This window comes from Aethalodelphis obliquidens, unplaced genomic scaffold (genome assembly GCF_003676395.1).
Source record: "Aethalodelphis obliquidens isolate GAN/ISIS:26980383/991018 unplaced genomic scaffold, ASM367639v1 scaffold26, whole genome shotgun sequence".
Taxonomy (NCBI): Eukaryota; Metazoa; Chordata; class Mammalia; order Artiodactyla; family Delphinidae; genus Aethalodelphis; species Aethalodelphis obliquidens.
This window is the reverse complement of record NW_020837970.1, coordinates 17,346,310-17,369,792: the sequence shown is the minus strand read 5'-3', so window position 1 is coordinate 17,369,792 and position 23,483 is coordinate 17,346,310. Positions and strand designations below refer to the sequence as shown.

Here is a 23,483-nt window from a genome sequence, read left to right as displayed (position 1 = left end):
CAAATTCTATCCCTTTTTGAATTCTGCTTCATTCTTACCACATAATTTGTATACTTTTGTCATGCAATAAATGTTATTGAGTTGCCAGATTTTTTTTAACATCTTTATTGGAGTATAATTGCTTTACAATGGTGTGTTTGTTTCTGCTTTATAACAAAGTGAATCAGCTACACATATACATTTATCCCCATATCTCTTCCCTCTTGCGTCTCCCTCCCACCCTCCCTATCCCACCCCTCTAGGTGGTCACAAATCACCGAGCTGATCTCCCTGTGCTGTGCGGCTGCTTCCCACTAGCTATCTATTTTACATTTGGGGTAAGCTGGGACAAAGTGAGAGGGTGGCATGGACTTATATATACTACCAAATTTTTTAAATTAAAACTTAGCACCAATTTATTGAGCGGCTACTATGTCCTGAGCCCTGAGCTAGTTGCTTCCATAGATTATTTCATCCAATATTAGTAAATCCTCATGTATTGGTTAGGATACAAGTCTAAGCTGCTGTAACAAAGATATCTCAAAATAGAGGGTTAAGCAAGGTGTGAGTTTCTTTTTTTCTCAAATGATCCAGATTATGGTTCACTAAATAAGTCCAGGGTTTCTCTCTGCCATCTTTAACATGTGGCTTCCATCCTTGGGGCCAACATGGTTGCTCCTGCCAATGGCCAAAGGAAAAAGTCCAGGGAAACACATCTGCATTTCTAGAAGCACAACCCAGAAGTGGGAGAAAACATTTTGCTCCCATCTTATTGGCCAGAATGTAGTCACGTGATTAGAACAATATGCAAAGCATTCTGGGAAATGTGTTTCTGGTTAGGTGGCTATTGGGGATTGATATTATTTAACAAGGGAGAATGTATATTAATGGACAAGTCTCATAAAACACCTCATATCTGTGGATGGATATCTTGATTCTTATTGAAGCTAAAAATGAACTGTAGAAAGATGCCGATTTCCTACCCAGAGAGGTTCTGTTTTGTCAGTGTATGCAGAATTAAGTTGGCCCTGAAAGGCTACCTCAATTTATAAAGTTTTTTGCATTTACACAAAAAAATACCAATTTCTTGATTTACAATGGAGGAAGATACATATGCAGCAGCTAGAGTGTTTGTGTTCCCCACACAGGCTAAGCCTTTCCTGGTATGAAAGTACTTAGAAGTCCACATCACAGTGTATACCAGCATACACCAAGCATCTAATCTAGGCCAAGTGCTGTACTAGACATTTTCCACACACTATCTAATTTGATCCATGTCTCCAGCTTGATGAGGTAAGGATCATTCAGACCATTTTACAGGTAAGAAAACAACAGCAGGAGGTTATGGAGCTAAGATGTGGCAAGGCTGGTGTCTGACTCCAGGTCTATCTGATACCAGAGCAGGTGCTTTTTCTACTATACTCTGCTACTTAGGTGGAAGCTATTCTAACAAGTGTCAAGACATCCTTGGTGATGTTTTTACAGGCTGTGCCTCTTTGTTCAGATTTCTGCTACAACATATATTGCAGTGGACACATTCTTTTTATTGAAGCCTCTCTTTTCCAGGCTCCCTCCATCTCCTGGTATTCATGGATCATGTCTTAGTCACTTTACAAAATTGAGGCCAGCTTTACAAAATTGAGGCCAGCACAGTTACGTACTTACACAAATGAGTAAGTAAAATGCCTCCTTCACCTACAGTTATTGGAGCGGTCTCCAGGGTTGAGTTTTTGCTTTAACTTAACCGTAGGCCATCCTGATGCCTTGTCAATGTTTTTCCTTTTGTTTTATACTCAGAAACTATGGAAAAAAGCCATGTCCCAGTTTGAGTTTACCATAAAAATGAGCTCTCAAGATTCCAGGGAAAGCGAACGAGGCCAACCGTGGGTCATGACTTTGTTGAAGGAGGCTTTGCTAATCATCTCCATACTGATGCAGACTCCCTGCAGTGATGCTAAACACAGGCCTGAGTGGAAGCGGCCTCATTCCCTGGCCACAGCGCAGTGTGGGAAGGAGCTGGAAACCAGAAGGGCCCTTTAAAAGGCCTGGTTCCTTCATCAGTGACACAAATGATGAGGTGTGTGGGTAGAACTAATCAAATCAAATGTGAAGTTGCCTTAAAAATTTCATGAAAATTTTGCATTTGATTCTCTCACTGGGGCCCTGGCAGAAAGGTTTGTACTCTTGAGGGTACCCAATCCAGAACAGGAGGAGCGCAGGGCTGGATGGTGTATAACATCCTTTCTAGATCCAAAATTCCTTTATACGGAGTCAGAAATAAATAATACCAGAATCAGCATAGGTAGAAATATTTGGATCTAAGGGCATATAAATTCAATTTATTTTTTCAAAACTCCAACCAAGGGGCTTCCCTGGTGGCGCAGTGGTTGAGAGTCCGCCTGCTGATGCAGGGGACACGGGTTCGTGCCCCAGTCCGGGAGGATCCCACATGCCGCGGAGCGGCTGGGCCCGTGAGCCATGGCCGCTGAGCCTGCGCGTCCGGAGCCTGTGCTCCGCAATGGGAGAGGCCACAACAGTGAGAGGCCCGCGTACCGCAAAAAAAAAAAAAAAAAAAAAAAAAAAAACTCCAACCAAATAAAACACCTCCGCAGATCAGATTCGCCCACCAACTTGCCTGTTTTCAAACTACAGGGGACTAGGAGTCTATATTTTCAGAACAGTCCCCAGGGGACTCTTATGGTCAGGCAATTGGAAACCCTGATATAAGGTATGCATGACTTCTACGTAAATTAAAACCTGGTACCAATGGAGCCATTATCCTGGGTAGGGATAATAATCCCTGTAGTTTTTGCCACACAACAGTTTAAATGACATGATGCATATTGTTTTGTGAATTTAGGGACTAAAGTTATCAGATCAGGAGGCGTGCAGGGGCTTACAAATCTCTCTCCTCTTGCTCTTCATTGCAGTGGTGGACCAGGTGTGTAGAGGTCCTATAATCACCGTAGCCCTGGAGGGAGGTACTCTTGACTTCTTGCCTCTTCCTCCTAGTAGCTCAGACTCCACGCTGTGAGCTGTTCTAGGGCAGAACACCAAGGGTGTACCTCTTCCTTCACTTACTCATTCTAGGACCTCTTCTTTCAAAAGAGAGATCTGAAAAAGAAAGGGATACAGATTCCAGTCAAACCTTAAAAAGAGGGGCTGTCCTTACTGCCCCCTTGGGTCTCTCCTGGCCCAGCTCAGGTGCCCAGAGCCCTGTGCATGGTGTTCTTTTACAAGGATGCTGATTTCCAAGACCCCATTTCTTGAGCCAAAAGGTGTTGGTCCAGGTTTCCATTCTTTTGAAGCCCTACTGTGGCAAATTAACACAACAGATTACGCATAAGGCGCCAAATCCAGAGCTTCATGAAAGCAGATGGAAGTTTTGTTCATTTCTATGCCCCTGTCCCTGGTTTCTGGGTCACATTTGAAGGGCTGAGATGGAACTCAATATAAAGCTAAATGTGAAAAGGTGGCAGGGTTTCAAACATACTGGCATGTCAGTAGCTCCCTTTATTCATTCAACAAATATTTGGATGCTTACTATGTGCAGGGCATATTCTAAGAGGCATAGAGGGCAGTGGATTTCAAACTTTAGGGAACCTCAGCATCGCTTGGAGGGCTTGGTAAAGCACAAAGTTCTGAACCATAGCTTCTTAATCAGGAGGTCTGCGTGGGCCCTGAGAATGTGCAATTCTAACAAGTTCGCAGGTAAAGCTGGTGCTGTTGGTCTGGGGACCACACTCTGGGAACCACTAGAATGAGGCACGGCAAGAACCAAGTCCCTGACGTCACAAGACGCACAGTGTAGAGGGTGCTTATGCCATACAGACCTACGGTGGAGGTTTCGGTCGTCTGTGCAAGTCAGAAGGGGAAACGCGCAGGGGGCACAGAAGCCCCTTAAGCTGCTGTCTGGGCCTGCCACCCCCAGAGTCATCCACAAACTGTGAAGTCAGATGTGCCGCGCCCCTCCCCTCCTCGGGGCCGCCTGGAAAGGAGCGGGCGGGAGGAGGGAGCCCTGGCACATCACTCGGGCTTGGGCCGTGTGAGCATCGGGCGCGCACTGTTAGGACCGGGGGGTCGGGGAATCAGTCCCGGACAGGCCTCTGCGAGAGGACAGCAGAGGAAGGCACCTTCCCCCTACGCGACCCCGTCTGCGCTGGCGCTCGGTAGGCCGTCGGGGTGGTGGCAACGGCGGCGCGGGGCGGGGCGCCGCGACCCCCGTCCTTCCGGGGCAGAGCCGCTCGCGTCGCCTCCGCCCCCTCGTCGCAGTAGTCCTCGCCCGGCTGGCTCGGCCTCGCGGCGCGGGGACCCGGCCGGCCCGCGAGCCATGGCCCAGCCCGGCGAGGAGGCGCTGTCCGGGCCCGAGACTGCGGTGCAGATCCGCGTCGCCATCCAGGAGGCCGAGGACGTAGAGGAGCTGGAGGACGAGGAGGAGGAGGAGGGGGCGGAGGCGCGGGGCTCGGGGGACCCCTCTCGGTACCTCAGCCCAGGCTGGGGCAGCGCCAGCGAGGAGGAGCCGAGCCGCGGGCACAGGTAAGCGCGGCGGCAGGGCCCTGGCCCGGGTGGGAGTCGCCGACCCCGAGTCCCGGCCGAACCCCACTTGGGGGAGCACAACTCCGCGGGCATAGCGGGTCGTCTCCCCCCCACTCCCCCCCTGCCCCGTGACGCTGCTCTGGGCCGTCCCACGGAGTCAGAACTGGTTTTTGGCGGTTGCTGGTGACGGGGTCCGCAGCCTTTAACCCCACCAAGGCTCTCGGAACTGGCGGCGGGGATCTGAGGGGCCTAGACGTGGGCATGCTCTGGGACCCAGGGGGAAGTCCTTCCTGGACCATCTTCGCCATCTCTTCCCCAGAGGGAGACTCTCCTTCCCTGAGCTCACCCAAAGACCCTCCAAAAAGCCTAGCCCAACCCAGTCTCCACTTCCGAAGCAGGCCCACCTCCCCATGAGAGTGGTCCCACCTAGCCTTCACTGCCATCATTTCCCTGTCTGCTTATCAGTCCAAGTGGGGTTGGGGGGCCGGCCAGGCACAGCTGACACTTGCTGCTGGGGGATCCAAGGAGGAGTGATTTCACCGTGTAGAGTTCATTTGCCCCATTTGGAATCAGTTCAGGGCTTGCTGCTTCATCCTCCCCTGCTGGGGGATTCCCATTTTCATGCCCCTTCTCCATCTGACTTCTAAGCTTGCATCATCATCTTGCTGCCTTGGCGTTGGGTTCCTGGGTCATGGGTAGTCTAGCACAAGAAACCACCTATCTAAGCTCACCTCTGGGCCCTGAGCTTTATTTTCAGCCAGAGAGAGACCTTACTCTTGTGTCCACTAACACCCAGGCCTTTCAGGACTGTGATTTTTTTCCTGCTGTTGAAAGGAGCTGCAGTATGGAGCATCCCTAGCAATAAGAGTAGGGCAGTGACAGAACTTGCAAATAATGGGAGATCCCAAGAGGCATCTATTAAGAGTCCTCTTTGCACATGCTCTGAGCTACCAGAGCTCTGCAGGATTATTCCCTGGCAGGCATATATTTACTTCATTGGGAGAACACTCAACCCAAGGGCATGAGGATCCTGGGGCTAGAGCCATTCCCCTTTACTGCCTGACCCTTCCCTAGTGGAAGAGGTCTAGATTTAAGGACCCAGAATTTCAGGTATATAGAGGTATTCGAGCAGGAAAGTCTAGCCCAGTGGTTTAGTGCAGCAAAGCTGGGCAACAGCAGGTGACATGAGCGATTAGTACATAATATCAGCACTTTACTGTAAAGTCTGATTCATTCATTCACTCACCTGTGTGCTGAGTATTGAAAGTATAAAAATAATGAGTCACTGACATCTCACAATCTTGAGAAGGCAGCCGCTTAGTCAAATCATTTCAGAGGTCATGTAAAATAGTCCAGGGTGGCTTATTCTGCTGAATCTATTTGCCTGTAACTGTGGCAAAGAGCTGTCCCCTATCCCGGGTACTACATTTTGAGATTGTACCATTAGCAGGGATTAAAGCCCTACTTATTTCTTGGGAACCCCTATGGAGATCTAGAAGAACACGATCCTTTCTTCGGGCGTGGGGTGGTTCTTACCCCAGAGCCACCCTTCTCTCCCAGCTCCAGGGGCTGGAGTCTCATGGAGCATTCAGTCTGAAGCCTTTCCTGCTGCCCACTGGCATAGAGTTGACTCCAGAAAAATCCCTGGGGCTCTTCAGGGTGGTGGAGCTGACAGAGCCCAGCGGGCAAACATCCAGAGCACAAGGAGAGTGCAGCCAAGAACAGGAGCCACGCTGTCCCCTGCTTGAGCCAGCCTGGCACAGCAGCGGCCACCACCCTGTGTGGACACTTCTGGGCTCCCAGAGCCTGCAGGAGAAAGCCCAGGTTCCCATATTCGCTGGTTGAGATGGGTATCCACCCGTATCGTCCCTCAGCCATTGCTTCCTTCCCTGCCCGTTTTAACAATTCGTGCTCCCCCAGTGCTGACCCCCACTAGGTCCCTGAACACAGGTTGCTGTTTTGTGTCCACATGTCTTTGTGCTCCCACCTCAGGTCCCTCTGGTTAAGTTCTAGTAGCCTTAAAACTTCGCTGCCTCTTCCCCACCATCCTCAGTCCCTACCCCAAAGCCAAGTTTGTTTTCTCTTCTTCGTGTTGCTGTAGTACTCTGTACACACCACAGTTGTAATTCTATAGTTTTGTCTCCCTCATAAGAATATGAGCTCCATGACTTCAGGGACCGCGCTTACCTGGTTTTCATTGCATCCTCAGTGCCCAGCACAGCACCTGCCACGTAGTGGGTGTTCTATAAATATTTGTTGAATGAATGTGTGTCTCTCTCATAGCACTCACTCCATCAAGTTGAAATATTTGTGTGTTTCTCCTCTTCTAGACAGTGAGATCTTTGAAGGCAGAGACCTTGTCTTAATCTTCTCCGTATCTTCAATACCTAGCACCATCTCTCTAGTCTTACCCCCATCTTGCCCACTAAAAAGATGTCTTTTCTTTTATTCTCACCTTTTTAACATAAAAAATTTCAGACATAAAATGTGAAAGAGTTAGTAACCTGAGCATTTGTATACCTGCCATCTAGACTAAACAGTTGTTAGTATTTTGCCATATTTGTTTGATGGATGTATAATGTGTGTGGTTTCCCCTGAACTATTTGAAAGTATGTTGTACACAAGACTTATACCCTAAGTACTTCATTTTGTAGCTCTTAATAATGACATTTTCTTATAAAATCATAATACTACTACTGCAACTAAGAAAATTAACAATAATTCCCTAACATAATCCCTAAACTAATCTAATAGTCAAGTTCCACATTCATGTTTCCCCCAATTGTCCCACACTGTATTTTACAGCTGTTTCTTTTTCACCTCAAACCAGAACCTCAGATCGAGACAGTTGTCTATTATATCTCTTTAGAATCTTTTAATCTAGAGCATCCCCACTTTTTTTTTTTAATGCTTTCCTATTTTAGATAAGAGCCCAGATGTCTTGTTGAATGTTTCACAGTTTGAACTGGTCTGGTTATGTTCTCATCATCTAGCTTAACTTGCTCCTTTGTACCATGTGTTTCCCACAAACTCAAGTTAGCGCAGAAGGCTTGATTAGATTCAGTTAAACATTTTGGCAAGAAGACTCTTTGGGCACTCCCATAAACTTATTGTATCACCCAGGCAGCATACACCATTAGTGATGCTAAATTTGACTTTCTTGGTTAAGGTGATCCCTCCATTGTGATTAACAAGTAACATCTGGTCTTCTCGAGAATATTCTTTCACCAGCGACATTTCACCTAATGGTGTTAGCATCCACTGATGACCTTTGCTTGAGTCAGTTCATCGGGGATTACATATTGGTGATTTCCTCATTTTATCATTCTTTGTACATTTATTAGCTGACATTCATATGTAAAATAGAGCTTTCCCTGATCATCTGGGATTGAACAAGAGTCCCTCGTAAAGAGGCAAACAGAAATGAGCACTTCCTTGCCTTTTCCCCCTCAGTTTATTTTTTTCCCCTCAGTTTATTTTTATTTTCTTCCAGTTTTATTGAGATATAATTGACTACAGCGCTATATAAGTGTAAGTTGTACAAAATAATGATTTGACTTACATGCATCATGAAATGATTATTGCAATACGTTTAGTGAACATCCATCATCTCATATAGACACAAAATTAAAGAAATAGAAAATAAATTTTTTTCCTTGTGATGAGAACTCTAAGGCTTTACTCTCTTAACATCTTTCATGTAACATACAGCAGTATTAATTATATTTGTCATGTTGCACATTATTTCCCTAGTGCTTATTTATCTTATAACTGGAAGTTTGTACCTTTTGACCACCTTCATCCAATTCCTCCTCCTCTCCCCCATCCTCTACCTCTGGTAACCACAAATCTGATTTCTTTTTCTGACTTTGTTTGTTTGTTTTTGAAGTATAATTAACCTCCAACACTATGTTAGTTCCTGTTACACAACATAGTGATTCGATACTTCTGTACACTTCAAAATGATCACCACGATAAGTCCAGTTACCATCTCTCACCATACAAAGATATTACGTAATTTTTGACTCTATTCCCCACACTGGACGTTTCATACCCGTGACTCATTTATTTTGCAGCTGGAAGTTTGTGCCTCTTAATCTCCCTCACCCATCTGTCTCCTCCCTCTACTTCCCTGCAACCGCCAGTTTGTTCTCTGTTTCTGTTTTCTTATGTTTGTTCATTTGTTTTTTAGATTCCACATATAAGTGAAATCATACAGTATATGTCATTCTCTGTCTGACTTATTTCATTTAGCATAATACCCTCTAGGCCCATTCATGTTGTCGCAGATGAGAAGATTTCATTCTTTTTTATGGCTGAGTAATATTCCATTGTGTGTATATGTGTGTGTGTGCATGTATATATATATATATACATGCACCTAACCACAGCTTCTTTATCCATTCATCCGTTTATGGATACTTAGGTTGCTTCCATATCTTGGCTGTTGTAAATTATGCTGTGGTGAACATAGGGGTGGATATATCTTTTCTAATTAATATTTTCATTTTCTTCGAGTAAATACCCAGGATAGAATTTCTAGATCATATGGTAGTTCTATTTTTAAGGAATCTCCATACTGTTTTCCATAGTGGCTGCACCAACTTACATTCCCATCAGTGGTGCATGAGGGTTCCCTTTACTCCACATCTTTGCCAACACTTGTTATGTAGTTGTTCCCGTGATACCTTTTCCAGAGTTGGTACATACCTCTATATGTTTTCGACCTGTCCTCCTGAACCTTTATTTTTTGAATCTTCCCTCATGTTTTTATATTGCATTATCAATTTGGTTGCCTTTTTGAACCTTTTCAGATTCATTATCATTTTCTAGAGACGAGTCAAAAGAAACTTCACACAATGGTACTGGACCCTAGTGTTTTTCATAAATGTTATTTTCTCCTTTGTGTTCACTATCCTCCATGTTGCTGTCCATCATTTTCCTGGTCTTGGTGACCCAACCAACATATATTAGGCCATTTTCAAGGATAGATGATGAGTCCAAAAATTTTTCTGTACTGAAAGTCTTAGTGAGGAGCTCATTACTCCACCATTTTAGTTTGGGTATTTTCCTTCGTAAGGTATCATCTGATTAACCACTCAATTAACAGCCAAAGTAGCTTGAAATTTGATGAGAAAAGCAGCCTTGGAGATCTTATCCTGCCCTTATTTCTCCAAATCATTTACAAATATAATAGATATTTCAACACTGGTCTGTGGAGCCCAATTAGCTGTTTCGAAATGTACCCCTTATTTCTATGCTTTGTTTCCATTTCTAGCAAGTTTACAGTCATAACAAAAGAACTCATCATCGCTCCCAATTTATAATACTTTATTTAAAGCAAAACAGTAACGCAAACGTAAAACTTTTTCACAGTCCTCTTGAAAGGCCACTAGCAACATATTCACTAGGAACCATACTTTCTCCCTAAAAGAATTCTGATAGGTGTGATTTGCCCATACAGAAACAATTCACTTTACCTTGGTGATGCTTTTTAAATTCCTACTACGTGCAAGGCTCTGGGTAGAATGAAAGAAACCAATATGAATCCTACCCTCCCAGAACTTAGAGTTCAGGGCATTAATAAGTTATGCACACAAGTAGCTCTGATACAAGTAGAGGCAAGTATTAGGAGAAGTTGACATGATTTCCTTCCTGGGAGAGTTATGTTTGAGATGGGCCTTGATGTGTGACTAGGATTCGGACCTGAGAGAGAGGGGCAAGGTATTCAAGGAGATGGGAACAGCATACACAAAGGCATAGAGTCCAGAAACCTTGTGATATGGGGAACTATATGTCTTTATTTGCTTGGAGCAAAGGATCTGCAAGGAAATAGAAATGCATTTGGAAGCTGGTTACAGCCACATTCTAAGTGAATCTGAATAAAGAGCTAAGGATTTTGGATTTTATTTAATAGGAAATAGGAAACACTATTAGTATCAAGACAGAGCAGTGGCATTTTATAGCTGTTCTTGAAAACATGTAATAAGGCACAGAAACGGAAGAGACTGTAGCCCAAAATACAACAGGAAGTGACAGGAGGTGGGAAGAAAGAACCCTAGAAAGGCTGCGGTTGGGAAATACGCAAAGGAGGCAAGAGTGAAAAGGGATGCTAATATCTGAGAGGTCATTTAAATTCTTCCTTTAGAACAATTGCCCAGCCTCTCTACCTGCCAATGAAAGGTAGTAGACAATATACCCTTTACTTCCCAGGGGAAAAAAGAAACAAGATTATTTCCTAAAGGAATTGAGTGAACTAAGTGGTGATCTAGGGCTGCTAAGGTAGAGCTGGTACCTGATATAGGGCTCCTACTTAATTGTTCCCTTCCAGTTCACTCTGAAGTGAAGCCTGCCAAGTGGCATGCCCCACCCATGTATATAGAGCCACCTAAGGAAGAAAAACAATAGGAGTGTACATATTCCTAGGGGGCCCTCACAAACCACCAAGAAAAAGCAACCCAGACTTCATTCTTCAGAATGAATAACTATGGAGCCATAGTTCCCTACTCCTTATGTGTGGGCTTCCTTCCAAGGTGTACCGTATGGAAAGGGGGAAAAAGGAGTCACTTTACAGTGGAGTCGTATGACAAACACTACCTCAGTCAGGTGATCAGGGTCAACATCCACAATTATCAGTCATTGGATAGAATGGGCCCTTTATGTGATGTGATGAGAATGGAAATTTACATCAGTGGTCCTCTTCCCAAAAACTCATATCCCCAGTCTAATCATGAAAAAAGTATCAGACAAATCCCAATTGAAGGACATTCTACAATATACCTGACCAGTACTGCTCAACATTGTCAAGGTCATCGAAAACAAGGAAAGTCTGAGAAAGTGTCATAGCCAAGAGAAAAGAGGAGCCTAAAGAGACACAATGAATAAATGTAACGTGGGATGGGATCCTGAAACAGAAAAAGACTATCAGCTAAAAACTAAGGAAATTTGAATAAAGTATGGACTTTAGCTAATGATAATGTATTAATACTAGTTCCTTAAGTGTCCCACACTAATGCAAGCTATTAATAATAGAAGAATTCTGGTGTGGGATATGTGGGAACTCTATGCTATTTTCACAACTTTTCTGTAAATCTAAAACTATTATAAAATGAGTTTATTTTAAAAATATTTTTAAAAAGAAAAAGATGGCTGTTTACCAGCCACGTGAAGAAAATCAGTGACATGAAAATTAAATGGAAAAACTAACCCCAGAGGATACAGAGGGAACACTTTTGGAAACAGAAGAGGCTGTTAAAAATTATATACACTCCAGTTAGTACCCTGAGAGAATTTAAGATAGTGTATCCACAAAATAAGAACAGGATGCTCTTAAAAAGGAACGATCTGAAGACATAAAAGAATTTTTAAAGACTAAATAATTACTGAAATTTTAAAAATTCACTGGAAAAGGTTGGAAGATAATGTCAAGGAAATCTCTTCGCATATAAATCAAAAGACAAAGGCACAGACAGACAATGTGATAGAAAATAATAGGCATAGAAGATCAGTCCAAGTGGTCAGTCAACTGACAGTATTTTAAGAAGAGAACTGTAATCTTAGCAAATGCCTTCTCCCTGCAGTGACCAATGTTTATATAGTAATAATAATGACCTACAACTGATTGACTTTCAGAGTTTAGTATCTATCTATAGACAAAGCATGAAATAGTAGTTCCAGAATAGACTGTAAATATTATGAACCATGACAAAATGAAATAAAGGCACATCTGATAAAATTTGGGAAGTTGGAAATGTAAGGAGAGTTGAAGGAAAAGGAGGGGTAATAATATGCACATCATATGTTGTGAGGAATTGGGAAATATTTTTTTAATGTTGGTGGAATAAGAAAGAGAATTTTAAGTATATTATTTAAAACACATAGAGAAGGCTAATAGAAAAACCAAAAATAATGTAAAAATTTTAAAGTTGAAAGAAGAGGCTTTTCAGTGACCCCAAATCCTTCTTTTGTATAATAGGACATCAACAAAGAATTTCTGAAATTGGCAAGTGATACATAGAGCTATGAACTTATTTCATAGACCTATACAGCAACTCTCATAGGAATTAAATGGTTGAATAGAGGTTGCATCTAGGAAAGAGGAGTGGAGAGGGGGATTGTTGCTCTCTTTATAAGTTTTCTACTATTTTATTTCAGTTGGTTCTATGTATATGTATTACTTTAATTTTTAAGAATTATTTTTTGATGAGCTATTAATAGGGTCCAAGGGAGAAGTAATGAGAACAGTTGGAATGGAAAAGAGAGAACAGATGGGAGACACTGCAGAATAAAATCGGCACTTGATAACTGACTCAATGTGGGGGCAAAGAGAAGGCTGAAAAATGCATCTTAGGTTTTGAGTCTAAGCACATAGAAGAGAGTGTAGGGAAAGTCATTTGTGGGACAGTATGGGAGGGAAGATAATGTGGTTATTTTAGGAAAGTTGTAATTGACAAAAAGTTGTCAATGTTCATATATAAAGAATACAAACTTCTTTAATGTTTGTGAAGGATACATGGTGTTTTGTGTTCAAAGGCTGTTACAAGAACCAGGAAACAGTGCCGCAGGCTCCCCTATATAAAACAGGCTTTCCTGATCTTCCAAGATTCCCCTTGGGAGATGTACAGTTGCTGCTGACAGCACCCATGCAGAGGGAGGGGTCCTCTGGGGGCAAGAAGCTCACCTCTGCACTCACACAGAGGCTTTCTGTCACCTCCCAGTACTACCCACCTGTTCTGGAATTTCTGGTTAGTTGCTCACCAGGTGCAAATACTGACACAGAGTCACCTCCCAACACATTATGGATTATTCACTGAGCGATTGTGTGAAAAGAAGATGAGGTTCCCAGGTAGAATGTCTCTTGGTAAACAGGCCCAGGCTTTGGTCCTACCTGAGGCTGAGTTCTGCAGAAGGTGACAGCTTGATTCTGGACATATTGATATTGAAGCAGTATCAGGCTACCCACGTGGAAACGTCCAGCAGGCAGTTAGGAATTGAGGACTGGACTCAGGAGTGAAAGCAGGATGGAGGAGTAGGAGGAGAGGCAGACTTGAATCAGATGAGCCAACCAGTGGCTGAAGTGTAGAGGTTGCCAGGGGATAAAGAACCAAGGAAAGATCCTTGGCAAATACCTACATTTCAAAATGGGAGGAGGAAGAAGATCCTGAAAGGGCAGTCAGATGGGAAGAAAACCCAGAAAAGAACAACTCATGTAAGCCCAGGGGGAGAATATCAAGAAGAAGGTGACCAACTGTGTCCCATCCTGCAGCCAGGGGCAAGAGACCAAGATGGAGAAAAGGCGCCCAGATATAGCAAATGAATTCTTTGGTGGATGTCCAGACACACAGAACGAGTCTGAGGAAGGTCTGGGCAAGTCTGATTGGATGAACTTGATTTTCTTAATCAAGTCTGAGGTAGAATCATCTGCAGGGAGTAAAGTCTTCCCGTGGCTGACCTTGGGAAGAATGGGAGGGTCTAGAATAGGCACTGGAGAAAGTGAGAAAGTGCATCATCTTCCTTCCATTATGTTTTATTTGTGTGTAAGTTTACTTTTAGTGATGGCATCAACTGCTCTGGTTAGGAAATAGGACTTATTGGTCTGTGAGTCCCTTTAATGGTCTGGTCACCTGTGATATACTAGCCATTTGTAGTAAGTTGGGCCATTTTGCTTATGCCTCTGAGTCCACCCAAAACTCTTCGCTGGTCGTTATCACACACCTCACCCCATCCCCTGCTATTCATTGTCATCCTTGTCAGCTGGGCCCAGAATTTCCTATGCATTCTTAGTTATTTCATCTGGTATATTCAACCTATCCATTTTAACTACTATCTAGGGTGTACACTTTCTGTAATAAAGTGAAAATTTGTACTTTCCATCTGGCATTTTCTTTTTCATTTCATTGATTTTCCCACTGACACTTTTCCTTTGGTGTGTTTTGAGCACCTCTTTTCTCAGTGTAGTGTTACTATCCTAGTATTTGGCTGTAAGTAGTAGAAGACCCTAATAACAGTGAATTAAACAAATAGGATTTTATCTTTCTCATGTAATAATCATAAGTATGCAAGTATGTAGTTATAGTAGTTGGTTCAGCAACTCAGTAATATCAGAACCAATAATGTCAATAAATTAGGCCAAGCTGATTCTCCTGACCTTTTCCTTATGGTAATAAAATAGCTGCTACAGCTCCAACCATTACATCCACACTCAAAACAGATAAAAGGGGAAGGGGCAAGGCCAAGGCCAAGAGATTTTCACTTGTATGTTATTGGCCATAACATGACAAATGGCTACCACCTGTAAGAGAGACTGGGAAAGTGAGCATTTAGTTTTTATAACCTCCGTAGTAAAGAAGGGCAAGTAAGAAAGAGTTTGCTGTTAGCTGTTGGGTGAGTCAGACTGGTGTCTGCCACAGCTACCTTTTAGGGACTTCTAAAATATTCAACTTACCTACTGTTTAAATTGCACTTGACCTGTTATATCTAATGGGCTGCCTTAACATATTCCCTTAGTTTATCATCCCATTTTTAAAAAGCCTTTTGAAGAAACATACTTTTAAAGTTAGTCTCTCAGACTGTTTTTTTTTTCCTTTAGTACATACACATTTGTCTTCTGACATCAGTAAGGTATTTTAGAAACCATTTCCAGACTCTCTACAGGCAAATAACTAAAACTCTTCATTTTTAAGATCTACAAGTGCCTGTATTTTATGCTAAATGTAATTTCTGAAATTGAAAAATTGTGAGATAGATTTAGGTTTTTTTTCTCCTGCCAGAATATTCGATTTTTTTTCTCATTTGGACTCTTATACAATTGCTTTTTTTTTAAGGTTGTGAGCCAGTGAAAATTTTGCTGGAGTTGAAGAACGTGGGGAGTCAAGAACGATTTGTGGGGAGGGGAGAATAGGAGTATGTGTGAAGAGCATCTTGGCAATGGCAGAGCAACATAAATGTTAATAGAGGGTGTTGTTTTTCTTTTTTAATGATCTTCTGTTCTTGTTAAAAATGAAGGCTTGACCCATTGACAGATGAATGGATAAAGAAGAAGTGGTGCATATATACAATGGAATATTACTCAGCCTTTTCCGGCTTTAAACTGTCACATTCATAGGTTCTTTTACTTTATGAACCTTTTTTTTTTAATTGGTTATTTATATGAACTCTCTGAGCCCTTTTGGGAGCCTGGCAAGTTCTCCCAACACAGTGGAAGTACCTTGGATGCTTTAGGAAGACTAGGATGCTTTAGGGGAATTAGGTTTGTGCATCTGTCCCAAGAGATGCTCTTTCTGCTTGGAACATGTTGATGGAGGCTCTGGGTCTGATAGTCAATGTTATTAGACATCAAATTGCCACAAAGGAAAGTAGTTCTTTTTCTTTTCTCTGGAAGTAATTTTTAACCAATACTTTTTATTGAATAATAAATATAGTATTTATATAATACATAATTTGGTAATTAAATATACAAAAGGGAACTCACCTTTGATAACTTCTAATATGGTCAACTATGATGTGGATAATCACAAATTCCTTAAATATTTATGGTCTTGAAGATTTTATAATCTCTTCATGAAAGATTGGCCTTCCTAAAGAAGCTTTGCCCAGGATTTCTTTGCCTTGTTCTCATGTCCTAATATTCTCGGAGAGAGGGAGAGGAAGTATGTCCAGGTGGAGCTGCTGCGGGGCAGGGGGGTTCATTTAGAAAGGCCCCAGTGAATGAAGTTGTTTCCAGATTTCCGGCAGTGTCCCAACAAAATGTGGAAGGTATCATGTGTGCTGACTTTGGAGACAGAAAATTTGAGTTTGAAATCTATATCTGCCCCTTATGACTGAACAAATGAGTGTGTCTGTCACTTAGTGAGCCCTGAGGGTGTGTCAGGTACTCTTCTAGATATTTCCATGAATTAATTAATCTTCACACAAGTCTATCAAGAAAGTGACTATCATGAATCCCAATTGATAGCTAATGGAACTGAAGTATGGCAGTGAAGTTCCTTGCCTAAGTTGACTCAGCTAATAAATGCTGGTGTCAGGATTCAAACCCAGGCAGCCTAACTCTAGAACCAGGACTCTTAGTTACTCTGCTAAACTATCTTCTAGAAACCGGGATTTGTGGGGAGGGGAGAATAGGAGTATGTGTGAAAAGCATCTTGGCAATGGCAGAGCAACATAAATGTTAATAGAGGGTGTTGTTTTTCTTTTTTAATGATCTTCTGTTCTTGTTAAAAATGAAAGCTTGACCCACTGACAGATGAATGGATAAAGAAGAAGTGGTGCATATATACAATGGAATATTACTCAGCCATAAAAAGGAACAAAATTGGGTCATTTGTAGAGACACAGATAGATCTAGAGACTGTCATACAGAGTGAAGTAAGTCAGAAAGAGAAAAACAAATATCGTATATTAACGCATATATGTGAAGCCTAGAAAAATGGTACAGATGAACCGGTTTGCAGGGCAGAAATAGAGACACAGATGAAGAGGAGAACAAACGTATGGACACCAAGAGGGGAAAGCAGTGGGGGGTGGGGTGGGGGGGTGATGAATTGGGAGATTGGGATTCACATGTATACACTGACGTGTATAAAATGGATGACTAATAAGAACCTACTGTATAAAAAAAATAAATAAAATTAAATTTAAAAAAATGAAAGCTTGATTTCTTAGCTAGTTGGGGGCAAAAATCTCTCCCCTTGTGGCCATGTGATTCTCACTTCTGAGGAGCCCAGTTCACATGTGACCCATTACAGTTTCCTAGGGCTGCTGTAACAAAGTGCCACAAACTGGGTGGCTTAGAACAACAGAAATTTATTGCTTCATGGTTCTGGAGGCTGGAAGTCTCCTCTCCGAGGAGACTCTCTCTCTGAGAAGATCAGGATGTCAGCAGGGGCTTGCCCCCTCTTGAGGCGCTAGGGAAGGGTCTGTTCCAGGCCTGTTCCCTAACTTCTGATGGTTTGCCGGCTGGCAATCTTAGACATTCCTTGACCTCTGCCACACCACCCCAACCTCTGCCTTCATCTTCACGCGGTGTTCTCCCTGTGTGCGCGTGGATTAGGGCCCACCCTACTCTGGGGTGACTTCATCTCTAACTAATGACATCTGCAAGACCTTCTCTCCAAATACCATCACACTCTGACATATGGGGGGGGGCGGGACTTCAACACATGAAACTTGGGGGCTACGGTTCAACCCCTAACACCTCGTGTCCCCTTCTGGTCTCAGTGGCGCCACGACAAGTGGGGGCGAGAACGAGCGTGAAGACCTGGAGCAGGAGTGGCAGCCCCCGGACGAGGAGTTAATCAAGAAACTGGTGGATCAGATCGAATTCTACTTTTCTGATGAAAACCTGGAGAAGGACGCCTTCCTGCTAAAGCACGTGAGGAGGAACAAGCTGGGGTATGTGAGTGTCAAGCTACTCACATCCTTCAAAAAGGTGAGGCTTCGTTCTCAGAAGCCGCTTTGAGGATTTCAGAGGTGCTTTGGGTTGTGGTTCTCAATATTTTTTACCCCCTTGAAACCTGATGACTGACAACTTTTTATTTCCTCCAAGCCCTGAAAAAGGGGAAAATGATCAAGAGAAGGGATTTAGGATCATTATTAAGAATATCCTCCCACTCTATTAAAAGGGTCCTGGGTGTTGGGACAAGTCTCAGCTGGTGGCAGTTATGAAATGACATTACTCGTTCTTAGCAAAGTTCAGGCACTCTTGCCGGACAAGTGGGTGGCCAGGAGGATGCTGTGCCAGGACAGGGGGCTCAGTGACCTTGAGAGACACCTACCCAGCCTAGAATTATCTGAAATCAAAGCTCTTCATTTGCCAAGTTGAATAAATAAGAGGAGGAAGGAGCTCTGGGAGATGAGCCTCCTCCAAGACATCAGCCTCCTTTGCTGTGTAATGCCAACATCCTCATCTATAGGATGGAGATGTAGGATATCTACCGCATGTCTCTGCTGTATAGATCCAGCAACTGGGTTGTGAATTCCCTGCTTCTTGAAGAGTTAACAGGCCGGTTGGAGTAAGAACTCTGTGTCTCCCTTGGGGAAAGTGTATTTACTAGAATGGAAAAGCCCACGTGGCCTGTTGCATAACAGGATGTGTAACGAGTGGGTCCCAGCCAAGTTGCCTGTGTTCTTTGTTAGTGAACACTGGAGGAGAGCTTTCCTCCCGGAGCTCTTCTCTGCCTCCCCCGCTGGAATACTCTGCCCTCTACTCTTGATTTCTTTCCTTTATTCGTTCATCAAACATATTTGCTCTGTATGCTGAGTGCTGTGTTAGGCACAGGATATACAAAATGAACATGTCATTCCCCCGTGCCCTGGCAAAGTCCAATAAGGGACACAGACCAGTGAAGGATCACAATATGACCATCAACAGTACTGCAATAGAAAGAACAAAGTACTGTTTGGAGCTAATTGATCAGAGCATCTAACCCTGCCTGGAGAATTGAGAAGTCTTCCCAGAAGCAGTGACATTGAAATAGGATCTTGAAGGATGAGTAGGAGTTTTCAAGTACAGGAGAAGGGAAAGGGCATGTCATGTTGTAGAGGAAAAACCTACTCTTCTTTCTCACAATACTTCTGCCACCAGATGTGGGGGAGGTTTTTGCCCATACCAAGCAATTCTGTGACACCCAGCTGGGTGTCTTACAGTTTAACCCAATTCTGACACTGTCTACCTGGGGATAGCATCAGATCCCTACAGGTTAGGGGTTCTGCACCACACTTTAGATGCCAGTCACAAGTAGTACGTCCCCAGGGATCCACAACTTCTGTCTGACTTGGCTACAAATCCGGGGTTCCCATGACCTCCGCCCTCTTGGATAAGATGATTTGCTACAGCTGTTCACAGAACTCAGGAAAAGACTTAATTAGATTTAGCAGTTTATTAAAAGATATGATAAAGGATACAGAGGAACCACCAGACGCAGAGATGCACAGGGCAAGGTCTGGGAGGGTCCCAAGTGTGGGAGCTTCTGTCCCCATGAAGTTGGGGTGTGACACCTTCCTTAGGCTATGTTCACCAACCTAGAAGCTCTTCGAACCCTGAACTTTTGGGATTTTTATGGAGTCTTTGTCAATTATTATTATAATAATTATCTTATTATATAATAATAATAATACGGATATTATTACATCCATTTCCTGCCCCTCTCCCCTTTCTGGAGAATGTCAGGGCTAAAAGTTCCAAGCTTCAAATCATGGCTGGTCCCATCCAGGAGCCCACCCAGAGTCGCCTCATTAGAGCAGAAGATGCTCCTTGTGCTCTATCGCTCAGGAACTTACAAACGTTTTAGGAACTCAGTGCCAGTAACAGGGATGAAGACCAAATATATATATTTCTTAGTATAAGTCACAGTATCACACATGTCCAGAGAACAGTGAGCAGGCCCTCACGTGAAAGTGCTGGGGGGGAACCCAAAATGGAGCAGCCAGTGGAATCATCCTGTACATCCCTTTATTCCTCCCCAGGGACCCTAAAAGTGAGCCTAATTTTCTTTCCTTTTTAAGTTGTCACTTACTGGATCTTTCAACAGAGAGTTCTCTGTTGAAAACTGGCTGCAGAGTAGACACAGACTCCCCAACACCTCCAAAATGATAGCAAAGACCCTTTTCATTCTAAAGCGTTTCCTGCTAATCATAATAGGAAACATATATGACCAGGGCCATCACAGAGTTTTGGAAAATCTTACCAAGTTCTAGTAATTGCACAAAGATGGCAGCTCTCTGGTTCCTCTTCCTAGGTGGTGCCTGGACACTCCTTCCCCAAGCTCACAGACCCAGGCCTGGGATGCTCAGACCTAAGAGAGATTCCCAGTGGCCCTGACTCCTGGCTCTGGGCGGTGGGTACTGGGTCCTGCTTCTCTCTGGATTGGCCATGGCCTTCCAGCAGCTTCTCCGGCCCTCTGAGTAAGGCCGCCCTGGCCTTCCCCCAGGCACTCCTTGCCCAGTCTTCCCCTGCTCTCCTGAGTGCTCCCTCCATGACTGGCAATGGAGAAGGCCCCCCCATGTTTCACCCCCACAGAGCCATTGTCCTGTGGTCATCTTCTTCACCCTTTCTGGATCCCTCATAGACCCTGTCCACCTGCAGTCCAACTCTCCAAGCCTGGACCTGCTTCTCTCTGCCCTTGGCTCCTGCCACAGTAATCAGCCCATTGATTCTGTGCGTAGGTGACTTGTGATTCCCATACCCTAAGCCCCAGTCTGGGCTGTTTCACCCAGAGGCCACAGGCTAGAGTGGAGAGTTCCCTCTCTCCAGGAGCCTGCCGGTACTACTCAGAGCTCTGCCAGCGCTCCCCCCACCCCGCCCTGTTTGGGAGCCCTCCCTTCTGAGGTCCGGCAAGTTCCTGTTTGGGTCAGGGTGCCTCTGCAGAGCAGCTGCACTGGCTCCGGGTGATCTCGCCATTCCTGGCTCAGGTTACCCACCCACCCGCTCACGTCCACCATTTCTTCGGGATGACTCATTCTCCATGGCATTCCCTTCCCCAGAAGTGGGCCTCTCGAAAATTACTGTTTTACAGTATAAATATAGCTTCCATGCGCTGCAACAGTGATACGCACAGTTTCCACTAAAGGAGGAGGAGTGCGGGACCGTTTCATCATTCTCCTTGACACCCAAGTTGCATTTAATTCCAAGTTGAAACAGCCCACATCATCTTCAGGAGATACTGAAAGATCTTTTGGCACCTTCTGTGTCTTGAATGCAGAAATGTGGAAGCACCACTTCAGAGAAGGATTTGAATGTTAAAATCTCCAGATCCTGTCAAAATGGTAGCCTGTAATATTTGAAATAATGATAGCACATAGTATTTGTTGAGTACTCACTGTGAGCTGGACACTGTCCTAAGTTTTATATATGTAAAATGTGTGTCTGGGGGTAGATCTGTATATTTCTTTATTCATTTAGTCCTCATGATAGTTCTATGAGGTAGACGCTATTAATGTCTTCATTTTACAGATGAGGAAGTTGAGGTACTGAGGGACTGCATAACTCTTCAGGTCTTACTGTCAGTTAGAGGTGGCCTCTGGATTTGTGTTTTCAACAGCCTTGTTCCAGAACCTGCAGGTTTAACCTTTAAACTTGCACAGAATAAAATACTTCCATATCTCGGAAAGATCTGTCGGACAGCACTGTTCTAAACCGTGCTGCCTTGTTTGTAACTGTAGAAAGTGTATTCGTTCACTCACTAGGTTTCTGAGTGCCTGCACATACCGGGTATAATTCTAGTTACTGATGTTCCAGGGGTAAGGAAAGGAGGGAGGGAGATTATAGAGGACACCAGGAGGACAAGGACAATAGGTACCATCTCTGATTTGCTCTGTGTTCTTCAGGTGAAACACCTTACACGGGACTGGAGAACCACAGCACATGCCTTGAAGTACTCAGTGACCCTCGAGTTGAATGAGGACCACCGGAAGGTGAGGAGGACCACCCCTGTCCCACTCTTCCCCAGCGAGAACCTCCCCAGCAAGATGCTCCTGGTCTATGACCTCTACCTGTCCCCTAAGCTCTGGGCCCTGGCCACCCCCCAGAAGAATGGAAGGGTGCAGGAGAAGGTGATGGAACACCTGCTCAAGCTCTTCGGGACCTTTGGAGTCATCTCGTCGGTGCGAATCCTCAAACCCGGGAGAGAGCTGCCTCCTGATATCCGGAGGATCAGCGGCCGGTACAGCCAGGTGGGGACCCAAGAGTGCGCCATTGTGGAGTTCGAGGAGGTGGAAGCGGCCATCAAAGCCCATGAGTTCATGATCACAGAATCTCAGGGCCGGGAGAGCATGAAAGCTGTCCTGATTGGTATGAAGCCACCCAAAAAGAAACCATCCAAAGAGAAGAACCAGGATGAAGAACCCACGTCGAGCATCCACCTGAACAAGTCCCTAAACAGGAGAGTTGAGGAGCTTCAGTACGTGGGGGATGAGTCTTCCGCCAACAGCTCCTCCGACCCCGAGAGCAATCCCACGTCCCCTATGGCTGGCCGGCGCCACGCAGTCACCAACAAGCTCAGCCCTTCTGGCCACCAGAATCTCTTTCTGAGCCCGAACGCCTCCCCGTGCTCAAGTCCTTGGAGCAGCCCCTTGGCTCAACGAAAAGGCGTTTCCAGAAAATCCCCACTGGCCGAAGAAGGTAGGCCGAACTCCAGCACCAGTCCTGAGACCTTTCGCAAGTGCATGGATTATTCCTCAGACAGCAGCGTCACTCCCTCTGGCAGCCCCTGGGTTCGGAGGCGCCGCCAGGCTGAGATGGGGACGCAGGAGAAGAGCCCCAGAGCGAGTCCCCTGCTCTCTCGGAAGATGCAGACTGCAGATAGGCTACCTGTGGGGGTGCTGAGGTTGCCCAGAGGCCCTGACAACACCAGAGGATTCCACAGTGGACACGAGAGGAGCAGGGCCTGTGTATAAATACCTTCTATTTTTATTACCAGCTCCATTGAAAACCTCCTCTGTTTTCAAGGTTCTGACAAATACCTGGCATGACATAGAGTGAAATTAAGTCCCATTGAAAGATTTTGTATACGTGTAGACCTCTTAATTTATATGTTTGTAATATATATGAATTGCCTGGTATGCTCTGGTTTTAAGACCCTCTTCTAGTTCAGAGCACCCATTCCTCCCAGCATGACCATTATTTTGATGATGCCCAACGTGTGTGAATGGCTCTGGAGGGCTGTGGGACAGAGGCTGCCCAGAGAGGGCCTGGCAGTGGGTCTCTTCTTCGTGGCAGGGTTCTTCTCTCCAGTGACTGAGCCATCCTCAGTTGGCCATGCAAGGGCTTCTTGAAAGCCCAGAGGAGTTCTGTTGTACGACAGCAACTAGTTAAGCCAGTAGCATGGTGTTTTATACCACCAAATGTATGTTTCCTGTCAAGTGAATAAATAATAAAACACCTAACTGGGAGTGCTGGCTCTGAACCCATAGACTGTGCCTGACAAAATCTGTGTGCATCTGACAAGGCTGTGGGTGGTGTCATGAGGCTCTGA

General features: G+C 44.4%; 1 protein-coding gene across 1 annotated transcript; it reads left to right on the top strand.

Annotated features, from left to right (window-relative positions):
- The first annotated feature begins 4,004 nt into the window (after positions 1 to 4,004).
- Positions 4,005 to 23,400, top strand: LARP6 (La ribonucleoprotein 6, translational regulator). Its single transcript, XM_027123493.1, has 3 exons — positions 4,005 to 4,515; positions 17,731 to 17,941; positions 21,838 to 23,400. The coding sequence occupies exons 1-3, from the start codon at positions 4,310 to 4,312 to the stop codon at positions 22,903 to 22,905; spliced, it is 1,485 nt and encodes a 494-aa protein (XP_026979294.1). The 5' UTR covers positions 4,005 to 4,309; the 3' UTR covers positions 22,906 to 23,400.
- The last annotated feature ends 83 nt before the right edge of the window (positions 23,401 to 23,483 follow it).

What these genes read in the sequence shown, in the direction of transcription:
- LARP6 (XM_027123493.1), top strand. Translation starts at nt 4,310, where the DNA reads ATGGCCCAGCCCGGCGAGGAGGCGCTGTCCGGGCCCGAGACTGCGGTG. An exon ending in GAGCCGAGCCGCGGGCACAG is followed by an intron (nt 4,516 to 17,730) that starts GTAAGCGCGGCG and finishes TTCTGGTCTCAG; the next exon opens with TGGCGCCACGACAAGTGGGG. An exon ending in TACTCACATCCTTCAAAAAG is followed by an intron (nt 17,942 to 21,837) that starts GTGAGGCTTCGT and finishes TGTGTTCTTCAG; the next exon opens with GTGAAACACCTTACACGGGA.